A 23,806-nucleotide genomic window follows, 5' to 3' on the forward strand; every position below is an offset into this window, starting at 1 on the left:
CGATTCCTAAGGGGATGAATGCTAACGTTGCTGACTTCATAGAGTAAGGGTAGTGGGTATTGCCACCAATTCTAGCTTTTGAGATGAAGTTAATTTGTGATAATGTTAAAAAAAATACCAACGGTTGCTAAGGAGGATGTGTAGGTTAATTTGGTCGCTCTCTAAATTAGGATCATTATCAGTTTCCTTTGCATGGGAAAGCTTGCGAGACAAAAGCCAAATTCAAGGATGGTCACACCTAGTGTGGCATTAAGGTTTTCAAGCTCTTCTTTGTTTGGTTGGAGACCATTTTAGTATTGTTTACCAATAGATGACAAAATAGCAAATCACTCTATCCCAATTGTCTCTAAATGTAATCTCTACCTTAAGCACTCTGAATCGTTTTGTCATTTATTTTTGGAGTGTGATTTCTCTTGCCAAATTTGGTCAGAGCTGCTTCTGTTATTTGATCAAAGATGGAGTGGGTTCCCATCCACTGAAGAGTTATTCTCGTGATGAAAAAGAAAAGCAGATGTGGTCCTTATGTCTAATTTGTGGCATGCTTTGGTTTTTTTAGCGTCGTATCAAATTTGGATGGAAAGAAATAGGCGTTGGTATGATACCTTTCTTTCTTCATAGCCCATCTCAAGTGGTAAAAGCAATTTTTCCAGAGTTGTAAGAATTTTCTAGTATAATTGATATTCATATATCGTTCGTTATGGACCTATTGCTCTCCACTTTTTTCAATTTCAAGATCTCCTCAATGAAAAATCATTGAAGTTTTTTAGAGTTCTCCACCATTAGGTTGTTGTAAGTTGAATATTGATGGGTGCTCCCTTGGAAACTCGGGTCGGTTTGGAGCTAGTGGAATATTCAGGGATTGTTGTGGGATTCTGTTAAAATATTTTGCTTCATATGAAGGATTTGAAACAAATGTTATGGCTGAGTTTGCAACCCTCTTTGCTATGCACCATGCATCTCTAATGAATGTAGTTAAGACTGTGGATTGAATGTGACTCATCCTAATGCACCATGCATTAGGAATAGTAAAATTCCTTGGTGCTTCCAACAACAATGGTGGTTCTATAAGCGAATTTTGGATAATGTTTCTTGGTGGATCTCTCATTGCTTCTAGGAAGCTAATTCAATTGCAAATATTCTAGTGAGTATGCTGCTACTTCAAGGGTTTCTTCAACTTAGGATATTTCTCCTTTTATTAAACAAGATGTTAGCTAGGATGCTCAAATGAGAACCATATATAAATTTTTTTAAATCTTTTGCTTTTGATTTGATTGGGTTGCTTCTCTGTTGATGGCCATGCCAAAGGTGGAGTTCAATGGATTTTGTCTCATTCCTTGTTTATTATTTCTTCATATCATTAATATAATTCGTAAATTCCTTCGTTGATTTTAAAAAAAAAAAAAATCTCAGTATCCATACCAGCGGGATGTAATGAAATCTCAATCATTCCCATTTTCATTGCATCTCCCACACACCACTATTGTTGCGGCTCCTCTTTCCCTCTCCCTCCCTCTCCATCTCCAACCCCCTTCCCCTTCCTCTCCCCTTCATCTCTCCTTCTCCTTTGGCCAGTCACTCTTCTGCACCCTTATTTCCCTCCCCTCCCGTGCAACTCCACCTTCCTGCTTCCCCAATCTACCCCACCCACCCCTTCCTTGATCCTTTCACCCACCCCCTCCATCTATCATCCTTGACCTCTGCCCCCACCCCAACCCTACAACTCCTCGGCTCTTCCCACCTTTGAGAATTGGGCTCTCATTCGGGAGTCTAGTGTTATTAATCCTTACCTGATTACTCTCCTATGTTTCCTTGCCCTATGGGTGCAAGAACATTTTGTAATAGCTCTGTTGAATATGTCTCCTTGTTAAGACAACAAAAATATGATCACAGATGGCACATCTATAAAATCTTTGTCAATCGCCCCACTATTGCAATGCGAAATTGAGAAGTTGAATGACAACATTATTAGTCAAGTTGCAAAATAGGGACCTAGAGAGAGGGAAGAGGTGAAGGGGCTGAGGTCACATGCAGAATGAACTCACCCAATCTTATCAAAAGGTGTGTCGAGTGGAAAAGAGGGGACTACACGCATGAGTAGTGTATACACCATATTTTGTCACCCCTGGAAAGGCTAAGCGATGATGAGTCGAGAACCCCCTGTGACAGAATTTATGGTCATAATATCTTCTTTGACCAAGACGGTTATTCTTTCTTCCATATCAACATAGGATGGTTAATTAATTGAGTAAAACTATTTTCAAAATTGGCAAACGGGTTCAACAAACTTAAAATTGACCAAGACCCTCTAATAAACCATAGACCTATCCTAATTTGAGCAAAATAATTCAATTGGACCAAACCATTAAGCAAAATAGGGCCAGACTCAGCCTGATGACATGTGCATTTTGGCCGATGTCATTTACAGGCTGGCTGACATTGGCCAAAACCCACATTGTGATTGTTAGATCCCATATTGTGTCGGCCCTGCAATTTTATAGGGATTTCACATATCTTAGGACATATCTCTGCCAAATCTCCTACTTATGACCCAAGGTATACATCTAGACACACTCTAAGACCCCTAGTACACTCAGTAGACTTTAGAAAATTCATGAAAAATGCAAATATTTGTCCACACCTTTAAAAATATTTATTTTCCATAAATAAACACCAAATCGCTCTCCAACAAAGAAAGATGATCAACCCACAATTGAAAGCATTCCACACCTTCCTTAGTTGACCAATAAGCCTCAAACTTATAAATACCAGACCCCTCCCACATTTTTGGGAATCCCGGACAGTGCAAGCCATTATTATCATTGAGATTTGCATACTGGGATCACGTCTTGGAGCTGTTTTACTGTACACTACATTATTTATAGTTCATACTTCAGATAACCTGAACCCACACCCTTCCAAACAACAAGAACCCTTCACAAAACATGTAAGGGGTAAGTCTTTTTTCATTTCCATTTTACGGCTGCTCATTTGGAGTTTGTGCATAAATTTATCGAACTTTATCCTAATAGGGCAGTAGTGAAATGCAATTAGTTACATTGATTTTCGTGTCTTCTCATCTATCTATTGTAATTTTTTTTTTTAATTATATTTAATTTGTTATTTTTTTCTTGGATTTATTCCCTTTGCTGATCTATCTACAACCTGAGAACCTTATTAATGAATTGTCATATTGTAGGCCATCTAAATGCATTTTCCTTAGTTATTTTGTAAAAAATTTCTTCATCAAACTTGTTTATCTAGATTTCTTCTTTCTAACCTAATTTTCTTAATTTTATAAGTTCTATTCCATTTTTACCATTAGTTTTCCCCTAGCTAGTTTCCCATTTTAGCATGTGTTGTATTCTCCTTCATTATTCAACTACAACTACCATATGTTTATACTTGATTCAGATAGTATTGCTGCCTTTTAAGTATTCCATTTATAATTTGTTGTATGATATGCATGATAGTTGTATCACATAATCCCGATCGTTGTGCCCAAAATGCCATGTTAGATTGCTAGGGGTAATTCTGGTTATTTCTATGAAATTAATGTTAGGACTAACTTTGTCTTAAATCTTTCTATCGTATAGTATGTCTGTGTTACATTCTGTATACTAAAAATGGAGCAAAACTAGACAATAGGGTGGAGAGTGAGTTCTCATTTACTCAAATTGGCAGTCATGCTATTATACTACCATGACCACTAAACTCAAGTATTGACAATGTGGAAACCCAAGCCTGAACGAATGTTTCAACAATCTGGATAACCTTTTAGCTCTTAGTTGTGTTAATCAGTTAATGGAAAGCCCAAGAAACTTCATATGGTGGAGCAGAACCGTGTGGTTGACTTTGACTATTACCTTGGTCTTAGTAACAAATATAAAAGAATGAAGGGGACACAAAAAAATGTGGTACCAATGGATTGAACAGTTAGGTATTTGGTTCAGTTAAGACTCAAGATTACAAGCCTGAGCTAAACCTGAACCCCATCATTAATTGACCGAATGGTACAATTAAACCTGCTGGAGTGATACAAAGTACAAACTGAGTACCTGTAACTACAAGTTTGGTTAGTTAGATTATGGGTTCACCAGAGTTTCACTAGTAGGTGAGTGTGACATTATATTGTTGCAATGGGCTGGGCTTAAAGAATGTGGATCAGGTTTTCGTACGAGAACCATTCTCGTATGGGTTGATTTGCACAGATAGAATAAGCCCCGTACGAGAATGATTCTTGTACGATGACTTGATCAGTTCTCGAGCTTGAATACGTTGAGTTTATAGAAGTCCAATTGGGCTAGCTCTACTGCCTAACCTTATAGATCATCTGAAATTTGTCCCCTAAGGAAGCCCATGGTTCATCTGGTTGGGGTCAGGGCATTAAGCCCCGGCCCTGACCTCCAGCATTTCTTACAGCTACTCAAAAAAAAAGAAAAAAAAAAGTGAAAGTGAAAGATTGACCAAGCTGGGTCTTTTCCCCTTTGGGATGTTATCGTTATGAATTGAGAGAGTGGGCCATGATTTATTTGGACGAGAGAGAAGGAGCATTTTTTTAGTGGGCGATTATGGAACGTTTCTGAGGTGTGGTGGTCAGGGTATCTCCCATGGGAGATCCACATGGGATTGGCTCCGGTGATCGATGGTGGCTGGATCCGATTGGCAAGGGGTCTTCTGCTAGAGGGGTGACATGGGTGAGAGTGGTAGACAAGTGTTGATCACCCAATTCTGGAAACAATCTCCCAGGTTTGGTGTACAAACGGTTTTGGTTCCTGTTGCAGGTATTTCCCAGAAGGAAGGGGCTACTGCAAATGTGGTTGGAGGGCTGGACAACCAAGCAGCTGGGGGTGTGGCTTCTCGTGATGGGGTAAGGCCGATGGTCTTGTCTCAAGATAGTTTGTATGGGTCGAATCCTACTATCAACCCAGTGACTGCTGCTGTGAAACGTTCATATGCAGCGGCTATTAGAGGAGGGAGTCGAGAAGGTGGATGTGTATGGCCTGATAATGATGCGTTGCCTAAACCAATCCAAGCTGGGAGTATTACCCGTGTAATTATCCCATAAGACGATTACGAGAGGGTGCGACAGAATTTCAGGTATGCATTGGTTGGTCGTTTAAACTTTCGATTTGTTTCCCTTGATGCTTTGAGAACAGATGCACTGGATAATTGGAATTTGAAGAAGAGGGTGATTATGAACCCTTGGGTAAGGGTTTTGTAATTTTCCAATTTGAAAAGGAAGAGGATATGACTATGGTTTGGAAGAAGGGTCCAATTCATTTCCAAGGGCAGCCCATCAGGTTTCAAAGGTGGAAGCCTAATTTTAGTATTCATGAGAAACAAGTATAGACTAAGTTGGTGTGGGTGCAGATTTACCTTTGGAATATTGGCATGAGAATGTGCTTTTGTCAATGGCAAAGGCTGTTGGGAGGCCTGTGGCATTGGATAGGTTTACCTAACAAGGGATGCTTGGTCATTATGCGAGGGTATTGGTGGAGATTGATACCTCTGAGTCTCATGTTCGTGTGGAGGAGATTCAGGTGGAGCGCCATGAGCCGGGAGTGAATAAGGAATTTTGCTTTCGTTAGAGCATTGTTTATGAGGATTGCATGTCGAACTGTGGGTACTGCAAGAGGTTGGGTCACCTGGTGGCATCGTGTAAGGTGAAAAGAATGGATGACGTTCACCATGATGAGAAATCTAGGAGTGGTGGCATTCAATGTGCGGTTTATGTGGATGATGAAGGGGTTAAGAGGGGTATTGACACTGATAGAATGGAGGGCCATGAAGGGTATTTTCTTGGGGTTGTGGTGGCTTTGAATGGTAGGGAAGTGGATTCAGTTCAGGTTATTGTGGGGGATGTGGTTCCTTAAGTCTCTGTCCCACCTATTGTGGAGATGGAAGGGTCCATCGTTCTTCAAATGGTTGTGTCACAAGTGGCTGTGAATGGTGCATCAAGCCCTGCGCAGGGTAGGAGTGTACCAGCTTCTGAGGTTGGTCTGGAAGGTGAGACTTAGCACAGTGAAGTTGTGAGGGTTCCTGCCATGGACGAGCCTCTTCTTGGGTTGCAGTGCATCGTGGGAGAGGTGGGGGTGGTGTGCTTGGTGTTAGGGGTGGTTTGGCTCCTTAGGTTACAGCGAAATCTTCCAAGAAAGGCAAAGGATCAAAAGGAGGGGGTTCAGGGGCTAGAAATGGGGTGGAGGCTCATAAGGAGGGATAAATTAATGTGGTGTTAGAGGTGGACTGTGTGGATAAAGAATTGGGAAGGAGTGAGTAGTTGGATGGTCATGGTGTCTCTGCAGGTGAAAGGGTGAATGGAGGTTAGGCGCTAAGGTCTGACAGGTCTGATTCTACAAAGTGTTGATTATGCGAATTTTCTATTGGAATATCCGGGGTATGAAAAAGGCGGCGACTGCTAGGGTGTTGCAGGTTTATTTGCGTGATTTCTTACTAGATGTGGTATATATCGCTGAACCTATGATGGATCCTGTTTCTTTTCCAGTTGTGTTTTTTTTAATCGTTTTGGGTATGGGATAGAGTATATTCATAATTCTTGTCCAAACAAAGTCCCAAATATTTGGGTGATTTGGAAAAATAGTTTGGGTCATCCAGTGGTGGTGCAATCATCTGATCAGATGATATCGATATCACTGGAATGGAATAGTCAGATGGTTGTGGTGTCAGTGGTGCATGCTTGTTGTTTTAGGGCTAGACGCAGGAGTTTATGGGTTGATCTCGGGGTTACAGCCTCTTTGGCTCTTCCTTGGGCTATTATTGGGGATTTTCACGCAACCTTCTGTACTTTTCTGAACGGATTAGGGAGGTGTGAGATGTGGAGGTAAATGGTTGTCCAATATATAAGTTCACACAGAAATTTAAAAGTGTGAGTTTTTTTGAAGGTATGGTCTAGACAAATGTTTCCCAATGTGGATTTGGCTATGAAACTGGCTGAGGAGGAGGTGGATAATGTGTAGAAGGAGATTGATCTACATGGGATGTCTGATGCTCTTTTCTCCCGGGAAGTAGAGGCAAAAACTTGTCTTTTGAAGGCAGTGGGGTAGCATGAGAAGCTATGGGCAGAAAAGGCTCGTTTAAAGTGGGCAAAAGATGGTGATCGCAATTCTAAATGTTTTCATCTTTCTGTGAAGGTGAGACAAGCAAAGAATTCTATTAGATCTTTGAAGAAGCAAGATGGGACTAAGGTCTCTAAGCCTGCCCAGGTTGCTCCATATGTGTCTGATTTTTATGAAAATTTTCATAAATTTGCTCCATGTATAGCCCATGATGAGCTATTGCAAGTGATTTCGGAAGAAGTTACAGGTGATGATAAGGCTGCTTCGGAGGAAGTTCCGATGAGGGAGGAGATTAAAAGGGTGGTGTGGGCTCTTGATCCTGAGAGCACCCCTTGTCCAGATGGGTTTCCTAGGGAGTTTTTCAAGAACTATTGGGACGTGGTCAGCGTAGATTTCTATGAAGCTGTGAGGTCTTTTTTCATGGGTGGAAGGATAACAAAGGGTGTAAATAATAGTTTTGTGACTCTAATTCCAAAGGTGGAAGGGACGAGCTCTCTAGACAAGTTTCGTCCTATTTGTATGGCAAATTTCTTTTGCAAGGTGTTGTCAGAGATAATGGCGGATAGATTGGCTTTGCTGCTTCCTTGATTGGTGTCAAATGAGCAAGGGGCATTTCAAAAGGGAAAGCTAATTTCAGCTAACATAGGCCTTGCTTTAGAATTGGCTAACTTGTTGCACGCTTCGATGAGAGGAGGAGGTATGGGTTTAAAAAGTTGATGTCCAGAAGGCATACGACACCCTTTCTTGGGATTTCCTCTCTGCAGTGTTGAGGCGGTTTGGATTTTCTGAGGTGTGGGTTGGCTAGAATCATGAAATTTTGATTTCTACAAGAATTTCTGTTTTGGTGAATGGAGGTACTATGGGTTTTTTTGGAGTTGAGCGAGGTCTGAGGCAAGGGGATCCGATCTTGCCAATGTTATTTATTCTAGCGGAGGAATTTTTGTGTAGGGGGCTGCAGAGTTTGTTGAAGGAGGGGAAGCTGAAGTCTCTTCCAGGTCCAAGAGGGATAGAGGTTCTGAGTCACTTGCTGTTTGCAGACGACATTTTTATATTTATAAATGCATTGGCCAGGTATGTTAGATACTTATGTGATTTCTTTCTAAAGTATTAGGAGTTCTCTAGTCAGAGATTTAATTTGGAAAAAAGTAAGGTTTTTTTTGGTAAGGTGGCGCCCCACAGGAGCAGGTTCATTGCGGATGAGTTGGTAATAACTATTTGCTCTCTTCCTACTAGACATCTAAGGGTTGAGATCTTCAAGGGAAGGGTTTCCAAGGAACGACTACTTCCTTTTATGGATAAGGTAAAAGCTCAATTACAGGGATGGAAGGGTAAGCTACTCTCTATGGCTGGTCGGAGGGAGCTTATTCGTTTCGTGGTGTCAGGTATGACTATCCATAATTTCTCTGTTTACTGGTGGCCTGAGTTTGTGATAAAAATTATTAAACGGTGGATGAGGAATTTCTTGTGGACAGGAGATATTGCATTGGTTAAAAAAATTGTAGTGAATTGGGAGGATGTCTGTAAGCCCAAAGTAGAAGGGGGGTTTGGAATTCGAAGGATGAGGGAGGTGAATTGTGCTTGTCTGTGTAAATTGGTGTGGCAGATGAAACATGAGGAGACGGTTCTAAGTAGGTTCCTTCGAGCAAGATTTAAGGGCAGATTTGGAAATCTCAAGGTGGGGTATAAGTCCCCTTCAATTATGAAAGGAATTTCCAAGATATGGAATTTTGTAGCCTCTCAAGAGCATTGGGTGGTGGGGAATGGCAGTGATATCTTGTTTTGGTAGGATAGGTGGTTGGGGCCTAGATCCATTGTGGAGGTATCTCCTTTTCCTCAAGAGCGGTTTGACAATAGTGATATAAAGGTTATGGATTTTATTCAAGAGGGGTAGAGAATTTTTAAAAGGGGTTATGGAGGAAATAAGGAGGACTCCGTTGTCCATGGAGTATAAGGATATATGTTTCTGGTCTTTAACACCATTGGGAGGCGTTGAGAAGTTCTAGTCCCAAGGTGGGTTGGGCGAAGGTGGTCTAGGGTGGTTCGTTGCTTCCTCTCCAATCTGTTTTTGGGTGGAGGTTGATGCATGGGAAGCTATCTACGGATGACAAGGTGAAGAGGAAAGGTGTATGTTTGCCCTCAAGGTGTGAGGTCTGTATGAAGGCAGAGGAATCTTTCTTTCATCTCTTTTTGGAGTGTGAGGGTGCGGTCTTTCTTTGGAGGTCTTTTGTTCAACTGTTTGGTGTAAATTGGGTGAGGGGGTGGGATTCTCTTTCTGATCTCTTGAATTGGTGGAACCAGAAAGCTGCTGTTAGGTATTCTTTGGAATTGTGGATGGCTGGATTTATTTTGATTCCATATTTTATTTGGCTCGAGAGAAATTTGACAAGATTTGAGGGGGTATCTCAATCATATGACCAGGTTTTCTGGGCTTTAAAAGGAGAGACAAAGAGGTTGTTTCCCTCTAGTAGTAGAACAAATCCATGGGTAAATCTATAGCTGGGAAGGAATTGTTGGTGTATGATGTCTTGTATTCCGTCGCAGTTTAATCCAAGGAGTACTGGTGCAGTACCTAGATAGCTAGGACGGCGGTCCCGCTAGCTGGTTAGCGGGCCGTGGGGGTTGCAAGGGGGGCAGGAGGCCCCCCTGCATAGCAGGGGATGTAGGGGGGCGCAGCCTCTCTCTCGAATTTTTTTATTTGAGGGTAATTGTAGTTTAATCCGGATTAGGGTGGCAATTGTAGTTTAACCCGGATTAGGATTTTTTCGCTATATATTTGTAGCAAGGGTTTCTTTCTCTGTAATGCAAGCAATACTGAGAGGTGTGAGGACGTGCGCTGTAACCCTATTCTCCATTGATAGTGAAGCAGGATCTCATCTCACCGAGGACGTAGCCAACCTTGCCGAACCTCGTAAAATCCGTGTGCATTGTTTGTTTTGTTTTTCCATTATCTTCTGCATCGTTTTAGGGTTGCGTTTCTACAAATTGGTATCAGAGCTCTAGGTTTTCGTTTTCTAGGGTTTACTATCATGATGGCAGGGAATGGATCGAATGTCAAGTATGACATCGAGAGGTTTAATGGGAAGAACAATTTCACCCTCTGGCGTCAAAGGATGAAGGATCTTCTGATACAGCAAGGTTTGGCGAAAACGTTGTTGGGAAAGTCGAAGAAACCTGCAAAAATTATTGACAAAGATTGGGAAGAGATGGAGGAAAAGGCGGTAAGTGCTATTCGATTAAATCTTTCTGATGATGCCCTACAATATGTTGTGGGTATCAAATCTGCACCGCAGTTATGGGCGAAACTTGAAAGCATCTACATGACGAAGTCCTTAACAAACAAGTTGTTCGTGAAGAAACAATTGTATTCTCTACAGATTGAGGAAGGTACAGATCTATTAGAGCATCTTAACATGTTCAATCAGATCGTAAGTAAACTTACAAACCTAGAGGTTAAGATCGAGGATGAAGACAAGGCGTTACTGTTGCTGTCGTCGCTCCTAGAATCATATGATCACCTAGTAACGACTCTCTTGTACGGGAAGGAGACCCTTGAGATGGATGAAGTCGTAGCTGCCCTCATGTCCAATGATACAAGGAAGAAGGCCAGTAGTACTAAATCTCAAGGAGAATGTCTTTTCGGAAGTGACAATGAGATAGAAAGAGGGAGATCAAATCAGAAGGGATTTGGGAAGAGTCGATCGAAATCAAAAGGGGCAAAGACCAAGGTCTCTTGTTACTATTGCAAGAAGGAAGGTCATCTGAAGAGAGAGTGCTTGAAGAGGAAGGCAGACTTAAAGAAGAAAGGTGTAGATAAGGCATCTGAGGAAGCTAGCGTGGTTGACAGTTCAGATGGAGATGATGGAGATGTACTCTCTATATCATCAGGTAAGAATCAACCTTCTGATTCTTGGATTTTAGATTCTGAATGTTCATATCACATGTGTCCACATAAGGATTGGTTTGATACATATCAACCATATAATGGTGGGTCTGTCTTAATGGGGAATGATGCTGTATGCAAGACCATTGGGATATACACTATCAAAATCAAGATGTTTGATGGGATAGTAAGAACCTTAGCAGATGTAAGACATGTACTAGAATTAAGGAAAAACTTAATATCTTTGGGAGCACTTGACTCAAATGGCTGCAAGTACATAGCAGAAGGTGGAGTTCTCAAAGTTATTAAGGGTGTAATGGTTATCATGAAGGGACAGCTAACAGGAAACCTATACAGACTCATAGGGAGCACAGTTATAGGTGGAGCATCTATGACTACAGATGCAGTATTTGATACAGATGATACCTATCTGTGGCATATGCGGTTAGGGCATATGGGAGAAAGAGGATTGATGGAGCTTCATAAAAGAAAAATGTTGAAGGGAGTAAAAAACTTGTAAACTAAACTTCTGCAAGTATTGTGTGTTCGGAAAACAGTGCAAGGTTAGTTTCAAAACTACAAAACATAAGAGTAAAGGAGTGCTTGATTATGTACACAGCGATGTATGGGGTCCTTCAACAACAAAATCTAAAGGTGGGGCAGAATACTTTGTGACCTTTGTTGATGATTACTCAAGGAAAGTTTGGGTCTACTTCATAAAGCATAAAAGTGAGGTGTTCACTAAATTTAAGGAATGGAAGGCTGAGGTAGAAAGGAAGACAGGAAAGAAAATTAAATACTTGAGAACAGATAATGGAGGAGAGTACACATATAAGCCGTTTCTAGAATTATGCAAAGCTGAAGGGATTACACGTCACTTCACGGTTCCAAAGACACCACAACAAAATGGTGTAGCTGAAAGGATGAACAGAACACTTCTAGAAAGAGCTCGGAGTATGAGGCTAAATGCAGGGTTGAGCAAGAGATTTTGGGCAGAAGCAGTGAACATGGCATGTTTCCTCATCAATAGGTCTCCATCAAAGGCGATTGATTGTAAAATTCCTAAAGAGGTATGGACAGGAAAACCAGTAGATTATTCTATTCTAAAAATATTTGGTTGTCCAACCTATGCACATGTTGAGAGTGAGCAGCGTTCCAAGTTAGACTCAAAGTCTAAGCAGTGTATCTTTCTTGGTTTTAAGAAAGGTGTAAAGGGATTCAAGTTGTGGGATCCAAGTTCACAGAAGGTTATGGTTAGCAGAGACGTTGTGTTTGATGAGTCTCATGTAGTAAAGTCAAATTACAATTCACAAGCAGTTGGTGAAAATAAAGAAGGTTCTACTGTGCAGGTGGAGTTAGGTAAGTTAGAAACAACAAGAGAGAATGAGTCATCAAGTGACTTACCAGGATAACATGAAGCAGTAGAAGTTCCCTATACTGTGGCAAAGGGTAAAGGGAAGCGTACTCATAAAGCACCTATGAGATACGGGTTTGAGGATATGGTTTCCTATGCCCTCATTGTAGGTACAGGTGATCCATCTTCCTATCATGATGCTTTGAGTGATGCACATCATGATAAATGGATGACAGCTATGATGGAGGAAATGGAATCTCTACAGAAGAACAAGACTTGGGAGATTGTGGAAAAACCCAAGGGAAGAAAAATCATTGGGTGTAAATGGGTCTTTCGTAAGAAAGAGGCAGCATCTGAGAAGGAGCGTGAAAGGTATAAGGCCAGACTTATAGCCAAAGGCTATGCAGAGAAGGAGGGGATAGACTACAATGAAATATTTTCTCCGGTGGTGAAACACACTTCGATCAGGGTACTACTTGCTTTGGTGGCCATGTATGATTTAGAGCTTAAACAAATTGATGTGAAAACTGCATTTCTTCATGGTGACTTGGAGGAACAAATTTACATGGAGCAGCCTGAAGGTTTCAAGGTGCAGGGAAAGGAAGACCATGTTTGTCTACTTAAGAGGTCGCTTTATGGCCTTAAACAATCTCCTAGGCAGTGGTACAAGCGCTTTGATTCCCACATGATGAAGATTGGCTACACAAGAAGTGAGTATGATAGTTGTGTTTATTATAAAGTGTCAAGTGATAATTCCATTATTTTGTTGACGCTTTATGTTGATGACATGCTCATTGCTGCAAAGAACAAACATAATATAGTCTCTTTGAAGTCTTTGTTGAGTGTTGAATTTGAGATGAAGGATCTTGGTGCCGCTAAGAAGATCCTTGGCATGGAAATCCTTAGAGATAGAAATACAGGTAAACTTTGGGTAACTCAGAAGAGGTATATTGAAAAGGTGCTAGAGTGTTTCAATATGGAAAAGGCCAAGCCGGTTAGCACTCCGTTAGCCGGCCACTTCAAGTTATCTGAAAGGGAATGCCCTACAACACATGAGGAGGTGAAGCAGATGTCTCAAGTCCCTTATGCTAGCGCAGTTGGGAGTCTCATGTATGCTATGGTTTGTAGCAGGCCGGATTTGTCTCATGCAGTCAGTGTTGTTAGCAGATACATGAGTAATCCAGGGAAGGAGCATTGGAATGCAATTAAGTGGATCTTTAGATATTTGAGCAAGACTAAAGATATAGGAGTTATGTTCAGTGGCAAGGGAAGTTCTACAGAATTGGCAGGTTATGTTGATTCTGACTATGCTGGTGATTTAGATAAGAGGAGGTCTACTACAGGGTATGTGTTTACATTGGCAGGTGGACCTATATCATGGAGGGCGATGCTTCAGTCTACAATTGCATTGTCCACTACAGAGGCAGAGTACATGGCAGCAGTTGAGGCTGCCAAGGAAGGAGTCTGGTTGGTTGGACTGGTTCGTGAGTTGGGGTTGGAGCAAGGAGGTATAGTGTTACATTGTGACAGTTAGAGTGCCATACATCTTGCAAAGAATCAGGTGTTTCATGTAAGGACAAAACATATTGATGTGAGATTTCACAAGATCAGGGAGCTTGTGTCAGAAGGCAGTATTCACTTGAGAAAAATTCATACAGATCTCAATCCTGTAGATATATTTACAAAGCCAATTACTACAGAGAAGTTCGAGTCCTGTTTGGACTTGATTAATATTACTCATTGTTGAAGATGAGGGACGCACCAAACAGGTGCGGGTTTGTACCTCTAATGAGGTACAATGATGAAGACGTCTACAAGTTATCTTTACAGGAGGCTCGACAGAATTCAAGCCAAGATGGAGATTGTTGATGTATGATGTCTTGTATTCCATCGCAGTTTAATCCAAGGAGTACTGGTGCAGTACCTAGACAGCCAGGACGGTAGTCCCGCTAGCCGGTTAGTGGGCCGTGGGGGTTGCAAGGGGGGCAAGAGGCCCCCTGCATAGCAGGGGGTGTAGGGGGGCACAGCCCGTCGCTCGAATTTTTTTATTTGAGGGCAATTGTAGTTTAATCCGGATTAGGGTGGCAATTGTAGTTTAATCCGGATTAGGGTTTTTTCGCTATATATTTGCAGCGAGGGTTTCTTTCTCTGTAATGCAAGCAATACTGAGAGGTGTGAGGACGAGCATTGTAACCCTATTCTCCATTGATAGTGAAGCAGGATCTCATCTCACCGGGGACGTAGGCAACCTTGCCGAACCTCGTAAAATCCGTATGCATTGTTTATTTTGTTTTTCCATTATCTTCTACATCGTTTTAGGGTTGCGTTTCTACAGGAATGATGGTCCAAATATGTCTAGAAGAAGGTTTAAGGAGGTAAGGGAAGTCTTCTGGCTGCCTCCGCAGGAAGGGTGGTCGAAGTTGAATTGTGATGGTTGTTCATTGGGTAACCCAGGTAAGGCAGCTTCAGGTGGTTTACTGAGAGATTGTAATTCCCAGGTAATTTCAGTTTATAGTTTTTTTTTTGGGAATTGCTACAAATTTCCAGGCAGAATCTTATGCGGTGATTTATGGGATTGAGAGGGCTCGTGATCTTCACTGCTCTAGTCTGTAGATTGAGTGTGATTCGGTAACTGTGGTGGTGATGATCCAGAAAGGGGTGGTGCCTTGGTTTATTTGGCAAAGGTGGATAGCGTTTCAATCCTTCTTGGAAGGTATTAGCTGGAAAAGTACACATTGCTATAGGGAAGCCAACCCTATGGCGGATTTCCTAGCTAATGCTGCAGCGAAGAAGGAAGAGGAGATTCTTATTGTTGAATGGCCGATAAGTGTACAGAATTTTTTCTTAGAAGATGTGCTATCTAGACCATGGTTCAGGTTTAGATAGTGTTTTTCCATTTGGTATTTTTCCTTGCTTGCTCCTTTTCTTCTTCTCTTGCTAATGGCCATGCCGAAGATGGGATGGGAAGTTAAGTTTGAGGTTGGTTATGTGTCACTGGTAAATCTATTTTTTTTATTTTTTTATTTTTTAATACAAATGATCTTTAGCGGGAAAAAAAAAATCATCAGATAATTTGAATGGAAGAGCTACATTTACAAGCTATTTCATTATCTTATAATGACGAGTCTGCGCTAGCACAGATTGACCCTAAAATAGAATTTAAGTGAAGGTATAACGTAGGGCATACCTTATTGTAAGCAGCATAACAATATTGTTTCTCATGGCCTCTAAGACAAGTACCTACAAGATCTCACTCCAATGCTCAACTGATGATGATCACAGCATGGTCAGATCCTAAGTACTCAGCCTCATTGTGACCTTATTGCTGCAATTCGTTTGTAATGAACAGAAGTTTTTGTTTTGGTCAGCATCCATTTGTTTTTCACTAGACTGTGCTTGTTCCCTCGATGATGAAGAGGGAGATGATAAAGATAGAGAAAGATTGATGTTCACTTCTCTTGGGCTGTCATGACCCTTCTTCTTCTCATCTTTCTTGAAGCTATGGCTCAAACTTAGCTGCAAATTAGGTAACCACTCTTTCTCTTCTATCTTGTTCTTCATTAAACTTGCAATATTCTCTTCTACCTCGGGCGTCACGGGCTTTGGTTGATTTTCCAGTGATGACCTCTGCAACTGCATCGTCTGTGCAAATCTGTTTTCAGCTTATTGCATGTGTAACAAATTATAGGTGAAAAATGTTGAGAATAGGATTGCACCCATCCTCTAAAGCTAGCCATTAAGGAGATAGTGTCCAAGTCCTTATAATAATTGCTTCATGTGGAACACAATAAGGGAGAGAGAGTTGAAACCTTAAACCGAACCTATAAAACTGTATGGTCTGAACTGATAACAATCAGGCCAAACCAAACCAAAGTCTTATTGGTTCGATTTTGATTTGGAATATTACAACCCAAAACCAAACTGAACCGCACCAGAAACTGGATGAACCCGCAACTAAACCAAAACCGGATCAAAAACTGGACCGAGACCAAAACCAAACCGATAAGAAACCGAAAACAGTCCAAAATTCATTAAAAAAACCAAATTTTGCATACTTTTGTATACATTTGTATGAAAAGTCAAATTCAAAGTGAACCAAAAATTGAAACCAACCCGATTACAAATCGATATAAGAAACTGAAGAAAACTAAAACCAAATCGCACTAAAACTGAAACCAGAATTTCCTTATTGGTTCGGTTCGATTCAGTTTCAGCATTCTCACACCAAAACCGACTTGACCTAAACCGAAACCAATCCGGACCGACCCATTGACACCTCTAGGTGAAACTATCATAAATGGTATCTATAAAGGTTACCTGAAGCCTGTTGGTGCTCCATCTGGAAGGTTGCATCATGAGGATATCATCATCAACACACATTGGTGGACGATGAATCTGATTAGCTAGAGGTTGCAAGCTAGAAGTAGCAGTCCAAGCTTTAATGGTTGCAGGGATTCTCCTATCTATTCCTTGATCGCACCTCATTTCTCTTGGTGGCCACTTCTTCTCCTCGAGAAAGCGGCTATGTCGAATAGGCCCTATCCCCGTGATTGCATTCCTCACATCAAACAGGTTTGAAGTTGATGGCTTGTTGTCTTCGTCGTTCCGAAAGGTTATATCATGGTTACAACTCCTGATCAACAGTTCCTGCAGGTGATCTTTTGTTGATAGAGACATTGGCCTTACAGAAGCATTCTGATTGAAAGCCCATTCTTGGTGTCTATAAATGGCATAGAATGGCAAAACAAAGGAAATTAGATGAAAGAACTCGTCAATATAAAGTTGAGTTTCTCTTCTTGAATGTTGATTACCTGGAGGAGGAGATGAATTTAAAATCAAATGGCTGTTGGGAAAGAGGAGACTTGAATAGACTGTGGACATGAGGATTAGGGTCATGGCCATTCTTGCCTAGAAAAGGGCTATGACTGTCCATCCTGTAGGGTTGATGATGAGAACCCATCCTTTGATAGAACATTTCAGGAAAGTGATCTAGTCCTTGCACTGCCCTACTTGTGTGAGATAAAACTGTATAGAAAATACAGACTTGTTATAGCTAACACCAATAAATACGAAAATTAATAAACACAAATCTGCACATTAATAGAGATTTAACGAGGCTCACACACTGATGTAGTGTGCTATGTCATCGAGTTAAGAATTAGATGTTTCACCATGTAGAAGAGAGGTTACACCCAAACAACGGCAAAAAAACTCGCTCTAAAACCCTAGCTCGACAACCTTGAAATTACAATTGCTTGCTCAACAAGACGATAGTACATTATATACTCCTCCAAGTTGCAGGTCGATCGGGTCATTTAGGTTGCAACCAAAATATATTGGATCAAGAATTCGAGACAAACTTAATAAAACTTTTGTTGTTTTTTTTTTTTTTTTTTTCCTTTCTCTAATGAGTACTCATACTTTCAAGGCATCTACAGAAAAATAAGATTTACAATAATTACCTTGCCCAGACTCATCCAGCTTCTTACTTCGATACATCTAATGAGGCAAATGAACTATCAGACATTAAGAATGCAATCTAAAAGAAAAAGAAAATCATCATGATATTCAAAGCTAGTTCATCTTATTCTCTTGTATAAGATGGTTACCTGCAAATGGCTTTTAACATGAGCAATGCTCAGCCCTCTCACATTCATCATCTGAAGAACTAACTTAGGAGTTGCTCCTGCATCCATTAAAAGAAAATTGAAGCTGAGGCTGGGTTTTTGTTTAATTTGCAAGTGATTCTAAAACAAGAAGTCTTGAGTTTTCAGCCCCAAATTTGTTCTTAGCTCGTTCCATTCCATGTGGATTGTTTCAACCATATCCTCTTCCACTTGGCAAAAGGATACTTCTATAATGTTTTTTTTAGTAGTTTAATTAAGAAAAAAATAGTAATTAAGAGTATTCAAAAGCCATGCAATACAAGGTTAACAAATTTCTGGTCTAGTCAAATAGCCCTAAAATAGGAAATAAGAATATTCAAGGGCTATCATGGGATTTTTTACGGGCACTCATAATTTATAATTTTTTCCTCTTTCAGTATAATATATATATATATATATAAAATGTCATTTCACATGTATACTCAAAAGATGTTCATGACAATAACACCTTTTGATAACAACATAATTTGAAAACCCTTTTATACCCTTATAAAAAAAATTTGGAAATAAAACAAAGAGGGTAATTTAAGGAATGTGCTATGGTTGAAATACACCTATAGACGTGTCACTCTAACACTCTCTTTTCTTACTATCCATAAAAGAAAAAAAAAAAAAGCCCTCCCAGTGTAACTCTTTCAATGCAGGCCTATGTTTTCTTTCCTTCCCCCAAATGTTCCAAGGCTCCCTTTGTTTCCGAGAAAATCATCCAAAAGGAAAATTTTCAAGTGAATCCCATTTTTTGTACTCATTTTACCAGAGCCCGAAAAAGAACATTTCTATCAAAGTAGTCAAATTTCCATGCATGAAATTTACTTACTCTCTTGCCCACCAAGCTTTTCAACAGCATGCACAAAAGCAAGATGGAGATCAGGAGTCCAACGGAGCCTTGGCATTTTGGACCGAACGTATTGTCTAGCTGTAGTAGTTGTCCCCTCACTCCCTTCCACAGTGGTGTTGTTCTTTACTGAATTACCACTAGTAGTAGTGGCTGCCTCTTCCTCCTCATCCCTATCAGTGGCAGCATTAATATCAATGGCACGACTGTCCTCCTCACTGATGGCTTCTTCATTTAAGTCGAAGGGTGATGACCACTTTTCTGACGATGTGGGAGATGTGTTTTGGGCTTGTGAATCATTTGCATTACTCTTCTCTCCATCGCAAACCTCTTTCCCCTCAACCATATCTACTCCTTTTCCCTTTATATTATTTTCATAGAATGCTAAAAAGGGAAATGAAGAGGGAAACCATTTAGAAATGCAAAGAAATCCAGCAAAAAAAAAAAAAAATACATAAAATATGAAATGAGCATGGAATCATATGTTATGATTTGGGGCACATTATTGTGCATAATTGTTTAAGAATTAAATAAATAATATAAAAGCCCAATGCCATTTAAACAGTACATGATGTTTTGATATTAACATATTTCCCAACAACTAAATATCATTATCACTGCCAGTATTACTTTCTAATTATCATTAGTACTATTATTGCAAGGGATATTATTAACATTATTGTCACACAAAACATTGTTTTCACAAGAGTTTGGGTCTACTATCTTTTCAAACTTCACAAGATACTTATTCTACCACATGGATAGATAATTTATTATTATTATTATTATTATTATTATTATTTTGGTCCATCGGGGGTGTGAGAACAAATTTGGTCCTGACAAACCCTGCGAAAAATAAGATCCTTTATTTAGCGAGCTTATGCAAATGGAGTGGCAATAGTGGAATCCTTATCTCATCGGAAGCTCCCTTTGGGCCGGAATTTACACGATGTGGAGAGACTATGGAAACGATTAATCATATCCTTCTACCATGCTCATTTGCAATGGTTGTGTGATTTAGTTGCACATTATCTTATATTGCCCCAACTTTGAATACTCCAAATGTACATCTTTGGATCCAGAATTGAGCAGCCTTGAGATTTTATGGGAAGAGAATATACCATGAAACCATGTCTCTTTGCAGCTTCATTGAATGGTGTATTTGGTGGGCCCTCAATGATTTTGTTTTTGAATGGGGCTACATTGTCTCCAGATGATATTATTCATCAAGTTCAGAGAGGTTTCAACAAGAAGTTCAAGAATTAAGTGGTGCTCCACATCCTTCAAGTCCCTCTCATCTAGTCGCTCACATGATAGTACACCAGTCACGGAGCCCATGGGAGCCGCCACAAAGAGGCTTTATTAAGCTTAATTATGGTGTATCCCTAGTATCTGGAAGCGCTATTGGAGGTCTTGGGATTATCTTTCATGAATGTAACAGCAAACCGCTACATGCTGTGTTTGAACCACCTACATTCACATTGATTTTTATAAGCGAAAAGCAATGGCGATTTAGTTTGGCATCCAAGCTATTGAAGATAGTTTGGACCATCTAATTGTCAAATCTAACAACAAAGTACTGATCTATATCCTCATCGGTGAGCCCGCTTCTCCACTAATTTCAGTGATTTCTATCATCCATAATATTACATATTGGTCATCGAGCTTAGAATCGTGTACTTTCACGTTTATTTGAAGAAAATGAAACAATTTGGCTGACTCCCTAGCCAAGAGACCCCATCCTTGAAGGGTAGAACTGACATGAGAAAGAATATTGTGAGCTCTTTAATACTCAAGGAGAAGCTCTTCAAGGCTTCAAAGCATACAAATTAAGTTGTAAGAATACAATTTAATAGTCAACAACCTAAGGTTATTTAGCATTTACAAATTTAATAGGTAAAAGCACTAGATCTCAAGCCTCTACCGCTACTGATCCTATAGCTGATTTTCTTTTCTCTTTTTTTTTTTTTTTTTGGAAGGGAGGGGGTAATAAACAAATCTTTACTTATAAGAATGTATTAATCGAACACATGGATTCCAACTTTCATTCTTTTGATTTTTTTTTTTTTTTTTAATAAGTAAATCAAACAACCAAATAATTACATGCTCAAACAGCTCTCAGGTCTGAGTTTCAAAAAAAAAAATGTCCTCCATTTCCAATTACATGCTCTTTTTTTGTTTCCATCAGACAACCAAATACTGTGCCTGTTACTAAAAAACATAAGATGATAAAGAAGAAGATAAAGGAAAGAAACAAAAATCGTTGCTTTCTCTCTAAATTATAATCTATTTAAATTTTATTTTCATTTGTTTCCTCATGCAAAAGTGTGAGTACTGAGTACTATTCAAAAATTGGAAAACAAGTGTGGGTGCTATTTCAAAAGCAAGAACACTTTGTTTCGAACGTTCCAAAATTCAAATTCGCCAAGTTGTTAATGTTTTCTGAAGACTTCTTACTTGTATTTTATTGATTCTCCTCAAAGATTGTTTCTCTTATGTCCTTTTTTCTTTGGAAGCATGGTGATAATCCTAATTTCCTCCATTGCTTGAGTTAGTCCAAGGTTTGCCTTCTGAAAAAGAGGAGGCCTTGGTGCTCATAAGGTCGAAGAGTTCCCCCTTCTTTTTTATGGTTGTTTATATTCCCTCTCCCCTAATTCTTTTGTTTACCCTCTCTTCTTGGTTTGTTATTAGGTTCTTTGGTTAGGGCTGTCCCCTGTGTTTGCCTTCGTTGCTCGAGTTTTGTTTACTCTTTTCTTTGTTTTAATATATTATCCATTTAACCAAAAAAAAATATGTATTTTTCTGATAAATAAATATGATCCAAAACCTTAGAACTGTGTTAAAGTCCATGGCGCTTTAGATTGATCCTCGGCCACTTGATATCTTCTCTATCAGTTCTTTATATTCATATCTTAGCCCATCATATTAGGTGGTTCAACTTAACATGAATTACTAGTTGTAATGTACTAGTAATTTAATGGCATAGACATAAATACATGCATCACCAACATTTTTGAGGGATCATATGATCCCCATTTTTCAGTTTTCATGGTTTCTTCTCAGTACCATATCAATGCACTTACTCATGTTTTTATCGCCTCTTCTCTTAACTGGTAAGATCGTAGAGGCCAAAAAAAATAATAGAGTCATATACATCATCTGTTAGAGAGTGGGTTGAGGTCTGAGAGGAGAAAAAGGGAAAATGCAGAAGAAAAATTTTTAAGCTCAACTTCAGGAGTACTCTCATTTTTGTATGGGAAGAAACCCATAACTTCATAATGGGTTGCTTCACCTTTGCTCCTAGCTAGTCACCTGAACTCAAGCACAACCTTATACACAATTACCCATAGAATAAGATTGCTAGTGTTGGCTTTGGAACCCATACATTAATTTTGCTTTAGTTCTTATATCCCCTCCCCCCCAAAAAAAAATCTTTCTTTTCTTAAGAACCTGTAGAAATAACCTATTCTGAAATAGAAGGGAAATAACTAAGACAAATATTCCTTCCTACTCACGAGTTGAAACTTTCGGTAACCGATGCAACTTCTATAAAATTTGAAATTGCAGCAAAAGAAAATTATTAAATGCACACTAGAGGAAGAAAAACATCGAGTGAGAGTGGTTAAGATCAAAGACTTACATCCTTAGTAGCCTGTCAAACACTGGATGTAGAGAAGCCTTTTGTTGTCACTAATGAGTGTGTAGAATTATAGCTCTGCAAATTATGGTGGAAAAATAGAAAAAAAAAATTATTCACCATGGTTTGGTTCAGCTATATCTCTGATAACAAGTGGAAATCGTAGCAAAAAAGAAAAGTACAATATAGAAGTTGTGTAACAAAAATTTAGAAAATTCACCATTGTAGATCATTTAGGCCTTAAGGTTGGTTTCTAAGATCAAGCTCTACAAAATTTAAGGCCATTAAAATGGATTTTTATTTATGATCTGCTGGAAAAGAAATCTAAAAGATAAAAGTGTAAGAAGTTTCAAATGACATAAATTCCTGATAGAAAAATACCTACCCTATTCTAATGGAAAAAACAGCAACCTAGCTAGAAAATGAAAAAATATATGGACCAAAGTATGCTTTCTCTAATATCATGACTAAATCTTATGAAATCCAAATGACCTAAATCACAAATAATTGTATACCAATAGAGAAAAAGAAAGAAAGAAATCAAATAATCTTCTGCAATTACCCACCATTGATTATTAAAATAACTCATTTCTTCCTCTACCAGGTTTTTTATCAGAAAAACAATAAGTAGCTTCAAACATGAGGCCACCAGTTCAATCCTAGCTTTCCCTCCATAAGAAAGAAACAGTCGATCCACAAGGGTTAGTAGATCAAACAGAAGATAGCTCTTGAAAGACGGATGACCATGAAGAGAGAAAGAGAGGAGGGTGGTTTTAGGTGAACATAAAAGAGAGAGAGAGAGAGATCTTACAAAATGGAGTGAAGGGTATTCTTTCTTATGTAGAGACAAAGAAAGGTTATTGTTTTCAACAGTGGAATTCAAGATTCATGCCTTTAGTCATGGCACATCAGATATTCTTACAATGGTTTAAAATAACTTCTCATTGGTAAATGTTCAAAGATAAAAAATAAAAATTATATTAAGGGTTTTATTCAATATGAGAGGACGATTGTCGGACACTACTTCCCAGTTGTTCCCTTTGTACTATAAATAATAGTACTAATTTAATAACCCCTATAGAATTATAGCTACAGAATCTGGCGACCCTCTTTGGACTGTTGGAGATCATGTGACTTCGAGCCTCTTTCTCCTTCTTTGACAGGTTGTCCATCTCTCTTTCTCTCTCTCTCTCTCTCTCTCTCTCTCTCTCTCTCTCTTGCCTACCACTCCGTGATTATCTTTAATGGTTGACCATTGTTAAAGACTACACTGATTGCTATATAGACAAAGAAATTCAATCTTAGTTATTTTATTTCCTAGCCTAAATCCCACAAAATTTACTGTGAGAATGACAATAGAG

General features: G+C 39.4%; 2 protein-coding genes across 2 annotated transcripts; both read right to left on the reverse strand.

Annotated features, from left to right (window-relative positions):
- Window positions 1–15,414: 15,414 nt before the first annotated feature.
- On the reverse strand, window positions 15,415–17,011 carry LOC122093908. The gene is made up of 2 exons (XM_042664461.1): window positions 16,625–17,011; window positions 15,415–15,949 (listed from the first exon to the last, which is right to left on the reverse strand). The coding sequence occupies exons 1-2, from the start codon at window positions 16,982–16,984 to the stop codon at window positions 15,602–15,604; spliced, it is 708 nt and encodes a 235-aa protein (XP_042520395.1). The 5' UTR covers window positions 16,985–17,011; the 3' UTR covers window positions 15,415–15,601.
- A 103-nt stretch (window positions 17,012–17,114) lies between these two features.
- Window positions 17,115–23,188, reverse strand: LOC122064754 (protein PHOSPHATE STARVATION RESPONSE 1-like). The gene is made up of 6 exons (XM_042628515.1): window positions 23,012–23,188; window positions 22,449–22,523; window positions 18,791–19,192; window positions 17,917–17,993; window positions 17,770–17,806; window positions 17,115–17,332 (listed from the first exon to the last, which is right to left on the reverse strand). The coding sequence occupies exons 3-6, from the start codon at window positions 19,152–19,154 to the stop codon at window positions 17,115–17,117; spliced, it is 696 nt and encodes a 231-aa protein (XP_042484449.1). The 5' UTR covers window positions 19,155–19,192; window positions 22,449–22,523; window positions 23,012–23,188.
- Between the last annotated feature and the right edge of the window lie 618 nt (window positions 23,189–23,806).

The sequence above is a fragment of the Macadamia integrifolia genome, chromosome 2 (genome assembly GCF_013358625.1).
Source record: "Macadamia integrifolia cultivar HAES 741 chromosome 2, SCU_Mint_v3, whole genome shotgun sequence".
In the NCBI taxonomy this organism is placed as follows: Eukaryota; Viridiplantae; Streptophyta; class Magnoliopsida; order Proteales; family Proteaceae; genus Macadamia; species Macadamia integrifolia.

Excerpts from the sequence above, each read along its gene's own strand:
- LOC122093908 (XM_042664461.1), bottom strand. The coding sequence starts at position 16,984 with ATGTCTCTATCAACAAAAGATCACCTGCAGGAACTGTTGATCAGGAGT. Across the intron at positions 15,950-16,624 it reads GGAGCACCAACAGGCTTCAG|ACGATGCAGTTGCAGAGGTC; the intron begins GTAACCTTTATA and ends AGATTTGCACAG.
- LOC122064754 (XM_042628515.1), bottom strand. The coding sequence starts at position 19,154 with ATGGTTGAGGGGAAAGAGGTTTGCGATGGAGAGAAGAGTAATGCAAAT. Across the intron at positions 17,994-18,790 it reads AAAGCTTGGTGGGCAAGAGA|GAGCAACTCCTAAGTTAGTT; the intron begins GTAAGTAAATTT and ends TAATGGATGCAG. Across the intron at positions 17,807-17,916 it reads ATGTTAAAAGCCATTTGCAG|ATGTATCGAAGTAAGAAGCT; the intron begins GTAACCATCTTA and ends TTGCCTCATTAG.